This window comes from Engystomops pustulosus, chromosome 3, assembly GCF_040894005.1.
Source record: "Engystomops pustulosus chromosome 3, aEngPut4.maternal, whole genome shotgun sequence".
In the NCBI taxonomy this organism is placed as follows: domain Eukaryota; kingdom Metazoa; phylum Chordata; class Amphibia; order Anura; family Leptodactylidae; genus Engystomops; species Engystomops pustulosus.
In genome coordinates this window covers 81,984,340-82,001,586 of record NC_092413.1, presented here as the reverse complement: position 1 = coordinate 82,001,586, position 17,247 = coordinate 81,984,340, and the positions used below count along the sequence as shown (strand labels likewise).

The following is a 17,247-nucleotide window of genomic DNA, read 5'->3' as shown; positions in this document are numbered from 1 at the left end:
AATGGATCTAAGAATTCATAACTACCTTAATCTCTTTGTAAAACTTACTGTCATTCCTGCATAAGGCTTCAATGTCCGGTTTGTTTGGATCTGTAGGTTCAAATGGATTGTCATCCTCCTCTTCATCATCAGGGAGAGTAGACGTCTGGAAAATATCCATTATGAAACCTGCATCCAAAAATCGTAGGATTACTCACTCATATAAAAAAAACTGTTATATACAGAAAAATCTAAAGACTGCAGCTAATTTTTTTCCTAAATGTCACATAATATTAAGAACAAAATTTCACTGTAACGGCAAAATCTGGGTGTAGCATATTCTTAATACTTGTACGCAAAATTAGAAACAAATGGTTGATTTAAAGTTTGTCCATTATTAATGAATATTAATGTCCTGCAGAAAAGTAGCGTCTAGTATCAGAATAGGATAAAAATAGAAACCCGCAATAATTTGGCTAATCTCCTTTAAGAAATTATGATGGGGTGAAAGGAAGGGGGGCTCTGGAGAACTCCATGAAAATATAAAACATTTAAATATAATTATATTAAATTGCATAGTAATGAGCATAGTACTGATTTTACAGAACTTTACTGAGCAGTAGTGTCAGGAGTTTTCCACATACCGGGGACTACTTTTGGCTGTGACAAATACAGCTCTATTTGAATATGGGACACATTAAGATATTAATAGGAGACAGGTTTCAGTCTTGGTACAACCCCTCCCACAACTATGTTTTCAGTATGAAGACTTTATAGTTAAATATACTGGCTCATTTTCTTACCCAGAGCTTCCTTTGTGTTGACTGTGGGAGACGGAAGGACTTTGGATGGAGTTGCTTGCACATATCCGAGCGATGTATTAGGAGTGACATGTGATGTATTCGCTAAACCAGAAAAGTTTCCCATTACAGAAGCTATTAAATAAAGCGTAAAAATACTTAACTTATATAAAATACCAGGTGTCACAAAAATTTTAAATCATAACATGTAAATAAAACATATACAGGCGGTCCCCGTCACTGGGGCCAACATTTTTGTCTGGATCTACAATTATAAAATATACAGTTTCAACTTACATACAAATTCAACTTAAGTACAAAACTCTGGACCCCATCTTGTACATAACCCGGGGACTGTCTGTAATTGCATTATAACAAACTTACATGAGGCCTGTGCAACGCAAGTAGAGTATTAAAAAAAGAAAGCTCACCTTCTTTTAGCCCAGGTTGGAATTTTACCATTTGGGTGGCCGAACTAGTCCCCCTATAATACAGAAAAAAAAGACAGGTTTAATCTGAATGCATAGCAAGATAGCACCAAGTATACCCATTGTATAAATGTAATACTCAGCTATACTTACAAAGGTTTGGGTGCATCAGGAACGGTACACGCTGACCTCTCTGTGGCTGGCTTGGCAAACATGCCGTCAGCTAATGTTACACATGCACTTTGTTGGGATACTGCATCTGGTCTCTGTAGTATGGAGTTGTTTTGTGGCACTAGAGTAGAAAGCACTGATTGCTGGTGTCCAACCAGAACCGCACTGGTTTGTGGCAGAGAAGGATGAGCAGCTACCCCATTGGGAGTTCCAGACACAGGAAGTGAATCAGTGGCGATAGGAATATTTGTAGCCTTAATTCCGGATGATGTTACCATGCTGGAATATGCAGGAACTGGCTGGACCTTTAAACAATATAACAAAATGGTACAAGTTGTGAAGTATACAAATCTGTGCAATGCAATAAATTATGTTAAAGGGCACCTACCACCACGAATCTACCTATAAAGGTAGATCGGGTGGTAGGTGGATGTATGGGACGTGAGGATAGCCCTTTTTAGAGCTAATCCTCACGTCCCCGCTAGCATACCATAAACTTTATTGCCCTAATATGTTAATTTAATTAAGCGGCTACCGGGGCGTGGAGTAGCCGGACACGAGGCTACACGGCGCATGCGCAGTAACTCCGGCTTCTCGGACGAGGGCGCGCAGCTGCCAGGAGCTGCGCGCCGAAGATCACAGGGTAGGCGGGGGAAAGCAGCTACTGGGGCGTGGAGTAGCCGCGCCGTGTAGCCTCGTGTCCGGCTACTCCACGCCCCGGTAGCCGCTTAATTAAATTAACATATTAGGGCAATAAAGTTTATGGTATGCTAGCGGGGACGTGAGGATTAGCTCTAAAAAGGGCTATCCTCACGTCCCATACATCCACCTACCACCCGATCTACCTTTATAGGTAGATTCGTGGTGGTAGGTTCCCTTTAAGCTTAAAAAAAAAAAAAAAAAAAAAAAGTGAATGAAGTAAATCGGGTGTCCAAATGTTATGGGAGTTTTGCCAAAGATTTTCCCTATGCAAGTTACAGGCGTTCCCGACTTACAGACGACCCCCCCCCAGTTACAGACAGACCACTCTTGTGAAATTCCCTGCTGGGGTGTGGAGTAGCTGCTCTGTGGAGTGGGTCCTCCGGCTTTTCAGATGAGTGCATGCTGCTGATGGTAGGTTTCCTTTAAAGGAAATCTACCACCAGGATGAAAGATTGTAAACCAAGCAAACTGACATACTGGTGTGTGCCCCCCTCTGGCAGGATATGCTCTTCTTTTAGCTTCTTATGCCCTTGTTTCTGGGCACCAGAGCCATAGCTTTCAAGGAGCCTAGAGCCCCTCAGGCTCATGTGCATAATTTTTTCCTTAAAAACAAGGACATATGAAGCTAAAAAGAAAAGTAGCTCCTGCCAGATGAGACACACAGCAGCATGTAAATGTACTTGATTTACAATCCTTTATTCTGGTGGTAGATTTCCTTTAAGAACAAACCTAAAGAAACCCATCTTGTATTCTGGTACTGTCATAAAATCTGGATTTGTGCATGCAGCTATTGATGGTTTATAGATTCTTACATACACTTTAGTATGGATACAAAGATTAGTTAATATTTGCCTTTTCTAACATGGCCATAACTAGCACCTGCTAATAGAAATCACAGCTTCAAATGTGTAAAGATTCAAGAATTACATTTTATTCAAAGCCAACAGTTTGTGAGTGGCTACATGTAGCTTTCGGAATATTCTTTTGTTGGCAACCATGTCATCATTTAAGGATCCTTCTAACAAAAAGTGACTTGCCCAGAAAACAAATAGTAATTTAGAAAAGGGGGAAAAAAGGAAAAAAAAAATTGATGGTAAAAGGGAAGTGCAGGTAGAAATATAGTATAACCACTATACTTACAGATCTATTCTGCTCTGGAGAGGTCTGACGAGTGGATACTTGTACACTTAGTAAGTTACTGAGTTGTTCCATCTTCTGTTTTAGCATATGTTCATGGAGAGCCGCTTCCTCTTTACCTTTCATGTATTTCCTCCCTTCTTCCTCTGATAATGAATACATAAAATTAACATTACAACATGGTCATACATAAGTGGGCAAAAAAAAATTCATTTGGAACACTAAAAAAAATTACATGTCTGTATAGACCTGTGGTTTGGTGACCCAAAAAGTCCTGAAACATGTGTGGCCACTGTAAAACATAATCAACAAATAAGGCTGTATGCTTTCTGCTCATTTGCACAAAAAATGATGAGCGGCACATAAATGATCAGTAAAATACTATGGCAGTCTATGGTAGCATCAACCAGATAATCTAGGGTCAAAGTACCCAATGGGGTCTGAAAAGTAGCAAAAATGCAAATAACCCCCTTTCCCTAGAACCAATATAAAAATGAACAGTAAAAATCATAAACATGTTAGGCATCACTCCATCCCAAAATGTCCAATCTGTCAAAATAAAATAACAAATTCCGGGCGTTTATCCCCCAATGTGCAACATATTAAAAAAAATGAATAAAAAGTGATCAAAAGGCCGTACAGTCCTCAAATTGGTAGCAATGAAAATGTCATCTCACAAAAAATGTCACACAGTATGAAAAAAGTTAATAGCACCAAAAGATGGCGAAGATTTATTTATTTATTTTTTAACCATATGTATGTTGGAAGAGGAGTAGTTATATATGGCGAGTATATACCAAACTCTCCATTTTTAAAAAATTGGGGTTTCGTGTTATACCCCCATTTGCCGTAAAATAAGGCAAATACTTCGATCAATTACACAAGTGCAAACACTTTCTGGGAATCAATGAGAAACCATACTTCCACACACTGGCAAACAGACTTGCTATCGATCTTCCATGTGACAGACAGAGATGACACGCAGGAACATCTGCCCCCGATAAGATCTGATCTCCATGCATGCTTTCTGGTGGCAAAACTAATGCATTATGAAAAAAATTATCATCTTCATCAATGCCAACATTGACAGAAGTAAAAGCACAAATGTGCTACTTGATTAAAAAAACTGAAAAAAAAAAAAAAAAAAAAAAAACAGACAAAGGGTACATCCGTTTGCTAGCCCCCGGACCGGATCCTGGATGAGCACAAGGCCAAAGGTAGGAGGGGGAGGAGTGAGCTATCTTCACCCCTCCTCCCTTCATAGGCAGACGAGTGGCTGCCCGTCCTGGTTACAGTGCGTTGGCACATTGTGTGCTCACCACGCCATGACCTGAAGCCATAGAAGTCTATGGGGGCCGTGAACTGCTTGCAAATCATGCAAACAATAACGGCCATTTGAATGAGCCCCTAGCCCTTCTATTAAAAGTGGAAATCCTACATCACAACACACATGGAGAGAACAGAAATAGAACTGGTTTAGCCTTTCCGCCTAACACAGTGGTAGATTAGCAAATACCTGAAGGACACTTTAGGAGGTCTTCAACTGTAACAGAACACGTTTGACACAACTGAAACTCCTATCCCCATTATAAGGGTACCTGTTAGGCCGCTTCCACACTAGCGTTGTAGATCACATCAGGTGCAATGCGTGAAAAACTGAAGTGTTTTGCTGCGTTTTGGTCCTTTTTTCCTTGGAATCATTAGTGTTTTTGCGTTGTTCACACGCTTGTGGCTCGTGTATTTCTTGCACGTCTTTTAACATGATTCTTAAATTGGTACTTCATGACTTTTTCACAACACCTTGCAACCCATCCATTTAAAACGCATTGCACTCGCATTAAACTTGCAATACTCGTGAGTGCAATGCGTTTTTGATGCGTCTCCATAGACTTGAATGGGGCGTGAAAAACGCAAGTAAGGACAAGCCCACTGGAAACAATGGTACAGAGTGCAATGCAAGTTCTGCGCGTCAAAAGCATGCGCAAAACACGCACATGAAAAACGCTAGTGTGGAAGGGGTCTTATAGGATCTAAGGCTCCCAGGCCTCCAGAGCACCAAATTGATATCTTGCTCATATTAAGCCTGTTTACACCTCAGTTTTCTCTGGAAATGCACATTAATCAAGAAAGTACATACAATCTGTATTCTAGGCAACAGGTATGACTGCTGCTTGTGGCTGCAGAAGATTATCCATCTTCAACATGACTTATGAAGAATATTTAAGAATGTAAGATTATTACCCCACAGTTGCATCTTTTTCCGCTGCTCCAGTTTCTTTTTGTAGACGATTGCTCTAAATTCTTCCAGTGATATCTCTGTGTCCCCACACATAAGCTTGTCCTTACAATACATAGGCATTTGCTTCATTTCTGCATGTGAAGATGCAGCAGGTTGAGGTACCACTGCTGACTTAGAAATAGTGACATATTTGTTCCTGAACAATAAAAAAAAAAAAATGAATACATTGTTACACGCATTATGCCTTTTGGATTTGTGTTCTCACAAAAATATGTCCTGGGAAAAAAAAAAAAAAAGTATATTAAACTATTATTTTATGCTAGTGACAGATGTGGTAATGTATTTATTGAATATTAAATTAAGGGAAAAAGGTGAAAATTGTTAATAATGTGTTACATTCTACATTTACAGTGGTAAAAATGGAGGAAATTGGTTTGGAAACAATACCTTTATAATGTAAATTGATGGTATTTGTACAATTAATCACCACAGGATGTTAACAGACAGGAGCACATCAAGGATTTTAGCGCCCCCCCCCCCCCCCCTTTTGCCTGTCTTCTGGAACCACACATTGTAGGGCCCCAATGTTAGACATACCCTCAAAGTAACTACTTTTTAAAATGTTGACCCCACCAAAGGTATTCAATTTAAGAAATTTGGTCTTTTTGACTTTTGGGGGGTTTTGTTGAATTGAATTAAATTTTGAGGGGAAAAAATATAAAATAAAAAGTTTCTCAAACACATATTTGGCTGCCAGAGCTTGGAAAAAAAATTTCTTGCGAAAAGTTCCCATGCTTCATCTATTTTCAGCTATGCCCGATCTGTGCGTCTTACATATTGGGGAAGATTCATTATGGCTTCTCTGTCAGTTTTCTTGTGGAGAAACCATATGAATCTCCCTCTCCCCACCGTTTTGGAGTTCTCTGCCCAGCATGCCACAAAGGGCTTGTTGGGTTGGGGAATGGCCCGGGTGGAGGGCGGGCTGGGACATGAATGGAAAACTGGCAGAGACTATCACATCTGATCTCCTTGCAACATGTGCATGAAAATCTGAAAGCACTAGGTTGATATCCAAGTGTCGTCAGTTCATTTTTCCCAAACCCCAAAGGGGTAAACTACCGTAACTTAAAAGTTTGTGCATATTATACCCACTAATATGCACAATCTAACTAGAACTACAAGTAACAGTTGTTTTTATGAAAACCGTGATGTATATTCTTATTTTATACTAACACACTATATCATTGGTGGCAAACCTATGGCACTGGTGCCAATGGGAAGCACTCAGTGCCCTCTCTGTGGGTGCCCAGCCCATTGCTCCAGCACAAAGTTTACTATCCTCCTGCCGTCTCAGGAAGCCCAGGACATTCTGCACTCAGTATTAATTTAAAGTTAAACATTCTTATTGAGTGAGACTCCAGAAGTGAGAAGTCTTGGGCAGGGATGGTTATCATTTGAGCGCCTACTACAGGCCCCTTCGATTCTTTACGTCAACTGGAACCCTGAACAGAACCCCTGGATAGATGTGTGCCCTCAATGCACTCACACGGATTAAAGCTGCGGCAGAGCAATTAAAAATAAGTTATTGCTTAAATTCCCACCTTATGATAAATAGCTGGGTTCTGAATGTAGTTAGGTCACTTGGTATCTAAACTGCACTTTAAACTAACACATAATTCCATTCTATAAAATTAGAAATTACTATGTGTACTGTACATAGTATATACACAAACACGTGACCACAAATAAGCCCTCTGGATGGATTTTTGGCAGAAATGTCTGTGGAGTTTACCGAGTGGCAATTCCACAAGCTTCAGAAACTAGCACCTGATCCTGATGCGATTTTATGCTTTGATTTTGCTGCAGAAGGGGGAAAGAGTTCAATCTTTGCATTGCAAAGCATGAATTCTGCTCCAGGATGGGTAACAGTTAAAGAAGTGGCCCACTTACAGCAAATAAAGGATATGGTTTGTGTAAGGAATGTAGTTTTTCAATATACTTTTTGTATCAATTCCTCATGGTTTCTTTTAAGACCTTGGTTTACTGTCATTCTATATGAAGCTTTATTGCTTACTTCCAGTGAATAGAAATCTGTCCCTGATCATGTGATGGGCACACAGGTGAATGACTTGCACAACAACTCTAACCTTTTTAAACAAGATTAAAGGGAACCTGTCGACACAGATTTCACCTAATGACAGTTTACCACAGCCATTTTAATACCAATTCTCAATCTGCTTTAATAATTAACATTCCAAGTCCAAGTGTTACCATCATTAACCCCTCACTGCTCTCAAAGTTCTCCCTCCTTCATGCAGACAAAACCGTCATCTCATTTAAGCAGGAGGGAGAGTTGTAGGATGATGGATGATAATGATGAAGACACAGGGAATCAAACACCCCCATGACTTGATGCAGTTTGCAGGCTGGGAGTCGGGAATACTTGACAAGTAGTTTTTGTTGAGGAATGTCAACATTAGATTGAACACTTACACATTGGACTCATCTCTACAGACGGGCACTTCAGATTCTTTTACAACTGAATTGTGAATTCCTGCAAAGTTCTGAAAGATACAAAAACATTGACATGTTATTGCAAAAGAGAATTAAAAATGATACATGGATCAGTTACTTTTATTATACTGATAAGTACGTACTGTAAATAAATAGCGCTAAAATAAGTAAACATCAAGAAAATATAAAGACACCATAGAAGACTATGTTAAACCAAAATAAATAAAATCGATCAACTCTACAATGTTTATCAATTCTGTAATTAACTCTACAAAGTTTGTGCAGATTTTTGGGTTGGGTACACAGGATGTCCAGAAGTTGACAAACATGACTGCTTTCTTTCATAAACAGTGCCACAACTCAAACCCTCACAGTATCACCATTTATGCGTCACTTCATACAATCGATAGGCAAAGATGAGATAGAAGAAAATCACAGTCAAGGTGCTTGGATCTTTTAGCAAGTGTCCTAGATTTATCATGCTTGATTTTAATGGTAAATCTCTCCTTAAAGGGAACCTGTCAGTTAAACTAATCCACACTAACTAAACATATCTTTGTAAATTGCTATTATAGTACTACTATTCCTATTTTGTTTGTCCCAATTCCTGTAAATGTTCCAGTGTTTGTAAAGTTGATTCACCATCTATGAAAATGGAGTGGAATCAAAACCCCTCAGGTCAGGAATGAAATGTCCTTTCTAGAATTCCTCCTTTTACATGACACCTCATCTGTTTACCTATATAAAAATCTCCCACAAAGTCAGGAAAATATGAAGTTCTCACAACACCCCCTACTCAAGTCATAAAAATAACCAAAAAGAAAAAAAAAAGGGGGGGGGGGGGACATAGAGAGCACAATATACTTAAAGCCATTAAAAGGGGCACAATTACCAGCTTTAACCCATTTTAAATCACCAGCACCCTTAGGTAGAATATGAAATACAGGCAGTCCCCGGGTTACATACAAGATGGGGACTGTAGGTTTGTTCTTAAGTTGAATTTGTATGTAAGTCGGAACTGTACATTTTATCATTGTTATCCCAGACAGAACTTTTTTGGGTCTCCGTGACAATTGGATTTTAAAAATGTTGGGTTGTCATAAGAATCAATATTAACACTAAAGCTTCATTACAGACACCTGTGATAACTGTTATAGATGTTTATTGTAGCCTAGGACTAAAGTACAATAAATTACCAATATCCAGTGGTCCGTTTGTAACTAAGGGTCGTATGTAAGTCGAGTGTTCTTAAGTAGGGGACCGCCTGTATATTTTCCTATAAATCCCTATTTTATGTTAAAACAGGGTTCCCCAAAATACGCCCCGCGGACCGTTTCGATCCGGCCCCTCGACACTTGGCGCGCCCGAGCCGGGCTCTCGCGGCCTGCAACAGTCGGACAGGAGCCTCCGTCCGTCCGGACAGGAAGCTCCTGCCAGTCACTGTATAGTGCTCGGTGCGGCCGGAAGCGGCCGCTCGAGCACTATTACTGGAGCGATGTGGCCGGAATACAACCCCGGCACATCGCTCCATGAACTAGGCTGCGCGGCCGCATGATGACGTCATCACGCGTCAGCGCACCTCTTCCTGCCCGGACGCGGCAAGAAGATAGAAGACTTAGGTGAGTACAGGGTTTTTATTTTTTTTATTAAAAAGGGCAGTAAAAAGATTGTGGTGGCCGGGGGCCAATAGTTAGTTATGAGGGGGAGAATAGGAAATAATTAATTATGAGGGGCAGCATAGGAAATAATTAATTATGAGGGGCAGCATAGGAAATAATTAATGGAGCGGGTATAGGAAATAATTAATTATAAGGGGCAGTTTAGTAATTAATGAGGGGGAGGCATATTCAATAATTAATGGAGAGAGGTCCCAGTATATTAATTAATTAATTGGGCCAATATATAAAATAGTTCACAAGGGGGCTGCCCAAGAACATCAAGAAAGAAAAAACATATTTCCAATGATCCAGGCGCAAAGCTCCGAACAGTCCCAAAGTTGTCGAGAATTCAGTTTTTTCACCTCTGTTCTGACGGGCTGGGATTTTGCAAGATTGTCCCGGATGTGACCCTGTATTTACCAAGCTCATTGTTCCTCTGATCCCAAATCACAGCTTAAGACTGTGCCCACATGAGGGCTCCCAGAAGAGAATGCAATCATCACATGGGCTCACTGCCAGGAAAGTGGAGACTCTTATGGGTACAGTACCAGACAGTGCTACTTAGAGAAAGTGGGTACACTTTGCAAAGTGAAGAATTTAGTTTAGGTAGGTTTTTATAGCACAGTTATTCTACGCATCTTTATTATAGATGACCCAGGATTTTATTTATTTGTGACTCTATATGGCACAACCCACAGTATTAGTAGGTTGGTGGTCGCTTAGGTGTTTTATGGAGAGGGCTCATGGGCTGAGTCATGTCCAAACAAGCCTGGGTTTTTTCTGCATATTGCTGCCAACATCTGGGATTGGTACAGTACCAGGTTGGAGGTCACTAAAACATGAGAAGCTGTAATAAAGGGTTGCGACTTTAGGATAGTTGACTTCTTTTATGGGCGTTATAAAGATTAGCATATGGACACTTTCCCTCATTTCAGGCAAAAAAAAACTTCCCAAAAATGTAAACTAAGATTCTGAAATTTTGATACTAAATGTTTATCTAATATGGATTTCACAGCCAACATAACTAAAACAATCAAAAAAATATTTTAAATTGCTAGATTATAGTTACCTGACACTTGCCACGTGATAGGAGGTCATCCTCTGATGCCGGTGCCATCTGGTTTACAAACTGAGACTCCCTAAGAGGCTGGATAAGGTTATCTACATAAAATTAACAACAAAAAAAAAAAACATTCCAATTAGATTCTATAACTAGCATATATAAAAGTTTGATCATTTATTGAAAGTGGCTGCACGTACAGATAACCAGTACCAAGTACCCATCAACCTTTTCTGAAGGCCTTGCTATGACTGGCGCTATATTCACTTTTATGGGGCTGTTGGGATCGTGGCTTTGTGCAGCTCCACAGAAGTTGAATTGGGCATTATGCAACTAACAATGCAGGATGATTTTGGGTCACTACAGTCCCCCATTCTCCTGATCAGAGGAGTGAGGCCACAAGGTTCAACTTGCAGTCATCATAAGTCCTTTTCCTGTGGAAAGGAGAGCATTTTCCTTATTGGGACATCAGCTTTAAAAGGAGGGTGAGAAATTTTGCATGGTGTCCACAGGATAGGGACTTACTTTTACATAGGAGACGGTCATTGTACCGTACCCCCACCAATTACAAGAACAGGGTAGCCTTGCCCTGGTAACATAATTGTCCACTGTTTACCTTGGTCTGGTTGATTCTTTTGAGAAGTCCTCAACTGAAATTCTCTAGAGATGTTGGATGAACAAAAGAGAAACACTATTAACACGATAGATTGTGCAAACGAAACACAGCTGTAGAACTTCCAACTTCTTGGTATGCAGTTACCTTGTCCAGAGGTTGAAAAACACGACTGCTTTCTTCCAAAAAAAAAAAAAAAAAAAAAAAGCTCCACACCTGACCATGGTTAGTGTCGGTATTGCAGTTTTGCAGTATAGAAGAGAATGGAGCTTATTTGCAATTCTATGCACTACCCATGGTCAGGAGAGGCGCTGTTTTTAGATGAAAGCAGTCATGTTGTTTAACTTCTGGACAACCCCTTAGGTTCCTTTTACACATGTTCTGCGTGTGTTTTTAACATGTATTCAAAGGGTTTTGTCAGACTTGCATTTTTTACACACAAGCGTTTTTTAAATGCGCCATAAAATTTCAGCATGCTCTACTTTTGCAAGTCACACACGTGAAAAACACACCATACAACTTTATGGAGACGCCTCAAAAATGCATTGCACTCCAAGACAGATGCAAGCGCAATGTGTTTTTCACTGATTAATTGTCATAGAAGAGATACACCAAAGTCATGAGTCTTTTTCACTTGCATTGTCCGCTTGTGAAAAGAAGCATTGCAAACATAAAAAAATAAAAAATGTGTGTGAAAAACTGAGACACTGAACAAACTCTGACTGAAAACTGATTGATGAAAAAAAGTCAGTCTTTCACTGAACAAACCCTGATCACACTCTGATCAACTTTGACATGATCTGCAACGCAAGTGTGAAAGGGGCCTTAAAGGATACACAGTAAGGCTACCTGTAAACAAAGAGGAAACGAGACAGCTGCCCGAGATGCAAAAGATAGAGCGGGTCCTTTTCCTCCTTGTTTTAACATCCAGGTCAGTCATTTTCAACTGTCATCGTGTGTACGTAGCATTAAATGAATGGCAGAAAAAGATGAAATCCAGTGTGTATGTCCGGGGATGACACTGGAATCGCGTTGGCCTGAGACAGCTACACTTTATATCCTGTAATATGCTATGTTATGATTAAAGCGGTATTTATGGATTGGATTATGCATCCTGAATAAAGATAAATTTATCCCTGGACATCCACCCCAGATTTAATCTTTTTTCTGCCATACAGCCGTGTGGGATACGGGACGTGCATCCACCAGCATGCACACTGGGTGAGCTTCAGCGTTTTTTTTAAATGAATATCAGATTGGGACCTGATACTTGGGACCTCCGCTGATCAGTTTATATTAACTTCAAAGGAGACTGCCAAGAAAATCAGAACCAGTTGGTCCCAAGTGTCTGAATCTGATATTAATGACCTTTTCTATATTAGCCAAGCTATGATTAATAGGCACAGTCCACTTTTGCGTCTAGCCATTTCATTACACTCACTTAATTTAATTGGAACCTATCACCACATAACATTTCAGTTAGTATCTGTAGGTGTTTTGTAAAGTTATGCCCACATATGCTATCCATACCTTTGTTTTTATTGTCAAGCTGCTACACAATATACCGGAGTTTGAAACGCTGTGTGTGATGTTAGCAGAATGTCTCAGGGCTCCAGCTCCACAACCCCTGTGGGGCACTACATGACATAAAGGTTAATTTGGGTAGGTGCTTTGTGGTGATGGATTCCCTTTAAGGAGAGCATGAAAAACTAACCATACACTTTTTTTTTCACCCCTTCGGATTACTAATCTAGTCTTGCCTCCTCTTATAAGCAGCAAAGTGCCATGACCTCACCTGAAGTGGTGATCTAAGAGGTCCTTGGGTTCTGCATTGTTTTCATAAGCTTTATTGTACAGGGCACTTGCATTGTTGATATCTCCCTTAGCTTCCAGCTGCTGAGCCCAGATGATGTGCAGAACAGCGGACCTGTTTCCTATATCTCGGCTATAGAGGAACTCAAAGAACTGTGTAGGCTCATCAATTGTTTCTGCCTAAATAAAAAAATTAAAAAAAAGTGGAAAAACTTAAATTTGTCACCTAAAAACAATTTTATTTTAAAAAATTAGCTTAAGCCAACAGCCACAATGTGGAGGTGTAACTTACAAATCGCAGGCAGTATTTGAGGTATCGCTCATCATTGCAGTATCTCTTGTCTCCTATGAAGCTGCGAACTAGACGTTCCAATAAACACAAGAGGTTCCTTCTTTCCTGTGGAGGGAGAGTCTCCTCAGCCCAAAGTATATATCTAGAAAAAGAAGAACACATAACAGTGCCATCCACCGGGTAAGTTGTAGTAACCCTTTATGGACCAGGCCCCCTCCCCTCTTCCACAAGCAATATCTTTTTGGATTTTTCTGTGTATAGAAACATGAGACAGAGGTCACGATAACGCCCTCAAAAAAACAGCAAGCTTAGTAATTTTCTTGTTTAGACACAATGGGACAGCCCGTTCCTTTACTGTGACAGGGTGCTGATTTCACAACTGCCTCTGTATACAGTGAGGCTTGCTGGGTGTATATGATGTCCATCCTCTCAGCAGGTCTTTGTATACAGATCACTGATAACAGTGATCCAATGGGCTGTTACCATTAGAACAGTGTGATCTATATATAAGAAAAGTAGGGAACACATATATAATCTGTTCCTTGCTAAATGTGCTCCAGTAAAAAAAATGTTATTATAAAAACACCCCAAAAAAGGTGTTCTGGGGCCAGCCTCAACCCCACGCTGCTCTGAGGGGTGGGGGTGTGCTGGGGCGGTTGTCAAGGCTACAACCAATCAGTGGCATTAGTAATGTAAAACAAGTAACTGTACTTGTGCCCACTGACATGCTCAGCCAGAAGCAATCTTCACAAGAGCCACTTTGATCATTCATCCTCAGATGTCATAAGATCTGAAAAGACCACCAACAGGCAAAAGTGCTTCAGATGTGCCAAAAAAACCCATTCACTAAGACGGCCTTTGAGGAGTTTCCTTTTAGTTGTCCTTCATTTGGCCAGACAATAAAAGTCATGCCTGCACAAGTTGTACCAGAATGAGAAATGCCAATGTAAACTTAGATAAAGCCTTTACTTTCACCAATTTAAATGGCTCTCAATAAATTGACTGACCTGTCCCATAGCTCCAGTGGGTCATGTCCAGTGTATCCCTGAATGTGAGCTTCAAACATTCTGCAAGAGAAAAGAGAGAACTACAGATAAATTCAAGGAAATAACATGTGAAATAATAAACGTGTACACTTACCTCCTCTGGCGCTGCTGCTGTCGCGTGCCGTAGTCCATTTGATCCATCTCCCTGTTTGTTTACAGGGGCACAAAAGCCGTGCACAGGGAGCTTCCGGCTGGCGAGGTGGCCGGCCAAGCCCATCCGTCCCCATCTCTCAGCATTGTAGGGCGCTGGGTGATGGTGTCGGATGGGAGTTTCCGACTGCCTGGAAGCTCCCTGTGAGTCCCTGTAAACAAACCGGTGCACAGATCAGACTGACCGCGACGTCGGACATCAGCAGTGCCGGAGGAGGTGAGTGCACTTTTATTATTTTTAAATAGCCCGCTCCAGCCCGGTCCTAAATTATTTCTTAAAATCGGATAACCCCTTTGAGTTCAACAATATGAACCATAAAGAAGGTCACAGGGCAAACTCCAGAACTCCATATAAAAGCACTACAGGGAGGCTGAAAACCTACATATAACTGCACAAATTAAACTACAGGACTACGTAGACCAGCAAGGACACAAGGGGGAACTGCAGAACAACATGTACTATAAAAACAGAAGAACCACAAGTACCAGCATGTTACAGACTACAAAACTACATGTACCGCCACAAGACATACATGTGGCGGTACTGCGGCACCACATGTACTAGCACAGAACATTGAGTAGACTGCAGAGTTGAATGAGCGCTTCCATAACGGATGGAAGTGTTCATAGGTGCAGGAGACCGGCTAGCAGTGTGTACAGCTGAGAAGTGTGAACCACCCCACTCAGTTCTCTGTCCTGACGCCTGATACTGGTTGGATAAGTCTGAATAAGGACACATAGCTGAACGGCCCCAGAAGAGGCAAGTACTTTGCATTGGTACTGCTCTGCTCCCGTCCCAGCTCTGCCCTGGGTCATGGATGCTGGCTTATACAACCATTGCAGGACACAGAGCAGAGCGGCACAAAGAAGAGGAGGTTTTTTTTTTTATCTGCTCTGGGGTCTCCAGCATTTGTCTGCTCTGGAGGTATGTAGTGTTAGTAGTCTGCTATGGTTCACCAGTATTAGTAGTATGCTATGGGGGTCTCTAAATTCTTATTGTAGTCTATTCTGGGATCTTATTGTCTGCTCCAAATGCAGTATTTGGTTGCTATTGGGGTGGTACACCTGCATTGCAAAGATGCCTTTGTGCCTTCTCTGAGCATTACGCTAAAATCCACAATTATATTGTAATGAATCTGGCTCCCTGGGGGAGGTGGTATACTGCAATGTCTTTAGTGAAAATGAGGCCCCTGGTGACAGGTTCCCTTTAAACATGAGTAGTATGTTTTGTATGTTTTTGTGTAATACTGAAAAGAAGATAGAAATATCTGATTTAAAATAAATAATGAAAAATATGACAATATGTCCCTTAGACCAATACATTTAGTGAATACATGGCCTAAATCCTTAATTCAGGAATAGAACTTGTCACTAGCAATGTTAGCAGAAATACACCTGCCAGCACATAAACAGCGAGGAGGAAGAGTGCAGAACTACACCTATCAGAACGTAAACAGCGAGGGGGAAGAGTGCAGAACTACACCTATCAGAACGTAAACAACGAGGGGGAAGAGTGCAGAACTACACCTGCCAGCACATAAACAGCGAGGGGGAAGAGTGCAGAACTACACCTATCAGAACGTAAACAGCGAGGGGGAAGAGGGCAGAACTACCCCTATCAGAACGTAAACAGCGCGAGTGCAGAACTACACCTATCAGAACGTAAACAGCGAGGGGGAAAGAGTGCAGAACTACACCTGCCAGCACATAAACAGCGAGGAGGAAAGAGTGCAGAACTACACCTATCAGAACGTAAACAGCGAGGGGGAAGAGTGCAGAACTACACCTATCAGAACGTAAACAGCGAGGGGGAAGAGTGCAGAACTACACCTATCAGAACGTAAACAACGAGGGGGAAGAGTGCAGAACTACACCTGCCAGCACATAAACAGCGAGGGGGAAGAGTGCAGAACTACCCCTATCAGAACGTAAACAGCGAGGGGGAAAGGGTGCAGAACTACCCCTATCAGAACATAAACAACGAGGGGGAAGAGTGCAGAACTACACCTATCAGAACGTAAACAGCGAGGGGGAAAGGGTGCAGAACTACCCCTATCAGAACGTAAACAACGAGGGGGAAGAGTGCAGAACTACACCTGCCAGCACATAAACAGCGAGGGGGAAGAGTGCAGAACTACCCCTATTAGAACGTAAACAGCGAGGGGGAAAGAGTGCAGAACTACACCTATCAGAACGTAAACAGCGAGGGGGAAAGAGTGTAGAACTACCCCTATCAGAACGTAAACAGCGAGGGGGAAGAGTGCAGAACTACACCTGCCAGCACATAAACAGCGAGGGGGAAGAGTGCAGAACTACACCTGCCAGCACATAAACAGCGAGGGGGAAGAGTGCAGAACTACCCCTATTAGAACGTAAACAGCGAGGGGGAAGAGTGCAGAACTACACCTATCGGAACGTAAACAGCGAGGGGGAAGAGTGCAGAACTACCCCTATTAGAACGTAAACAGCGAGGGGGAAGAGTGCAGAACTACACCTGCCAGCACATAAACAGCGAGGGGGAAGAGTGCAGAACTACCCCTATTAGAACGTAAACAGCGAGGGGGAAAGAGTGTAGAACTACCCCTATCAGAACGTAAACAGCGAGGGGGAAGAGTGCAGAACTACACCTGCCAGCACATAAACAGC

General features: G+C 41.4%; 1 protein-coding gene across 4 annotated transcripts in view; it reads right to left on the bottom strand.

Moving 5' to 3' along the window:
* The window catches only part of BUB1 (BUB1 mitotic checkpoint serine/threonine kinase), a 93,949-nt gene that overhangs the window by 11,371 nt on the left and 65,331 nt on the right, over window positions 1-17,247 (bottom strand). For 3 of the 4 annotated variants that reach the window (XM_072141221.1, XM_072141220.1, XM_072141219.1), the window contains exons 2-13: window positions 14,413-14,472; window positions 13,406-13,547; window positions 13,097-13,293; window positions 11,305-11,348; window positions 10,698-10,789; window positions 7,950-8,020; window positions 5,459-5,652; window positions 3,221-3,363; window positions 1,361-1,683; window positions 1,211-1,263; window positions 783-914; window positions 49-168 (exon numbers count right to left, since the gene is read on the bottom strand). In XM_072141221.1, the coding sequence (XP_071997322.1) occupies window positions 49-168; window positions 783-914; window positions 1,211-1,263; window positions 1,361-1,683; window positions 3,221-3,363; window positions 5,459-5,652; window positions 7,950-8,020; window positions 10,698-10,789; window positions 11,305-11,348; window positions 13,097-13,293; window positions 13,406-13,547; window positions 14,413-14,471 (1,570 nt within the window). In that variant the 5' untranslated portion in view covers window position 14,472. The remainder of the gene's footprint in view (window positions 1-48; window positions 169-782; window positions 915-1,210; window positions 1,264-1,360; window positions 1,684-3,220; window positions 3,364-5,458; window positions 5,653-7,949; window positions 8,021-10,697; window positions 10,790-11,304; window positions 11,349-13,096; window positions 13,294-13,405; window positions 13,548-14,412; window positions 14,473-17,247) is intronic. The other variant, XM_072141223.1, reaches the window with a different exon arrangement.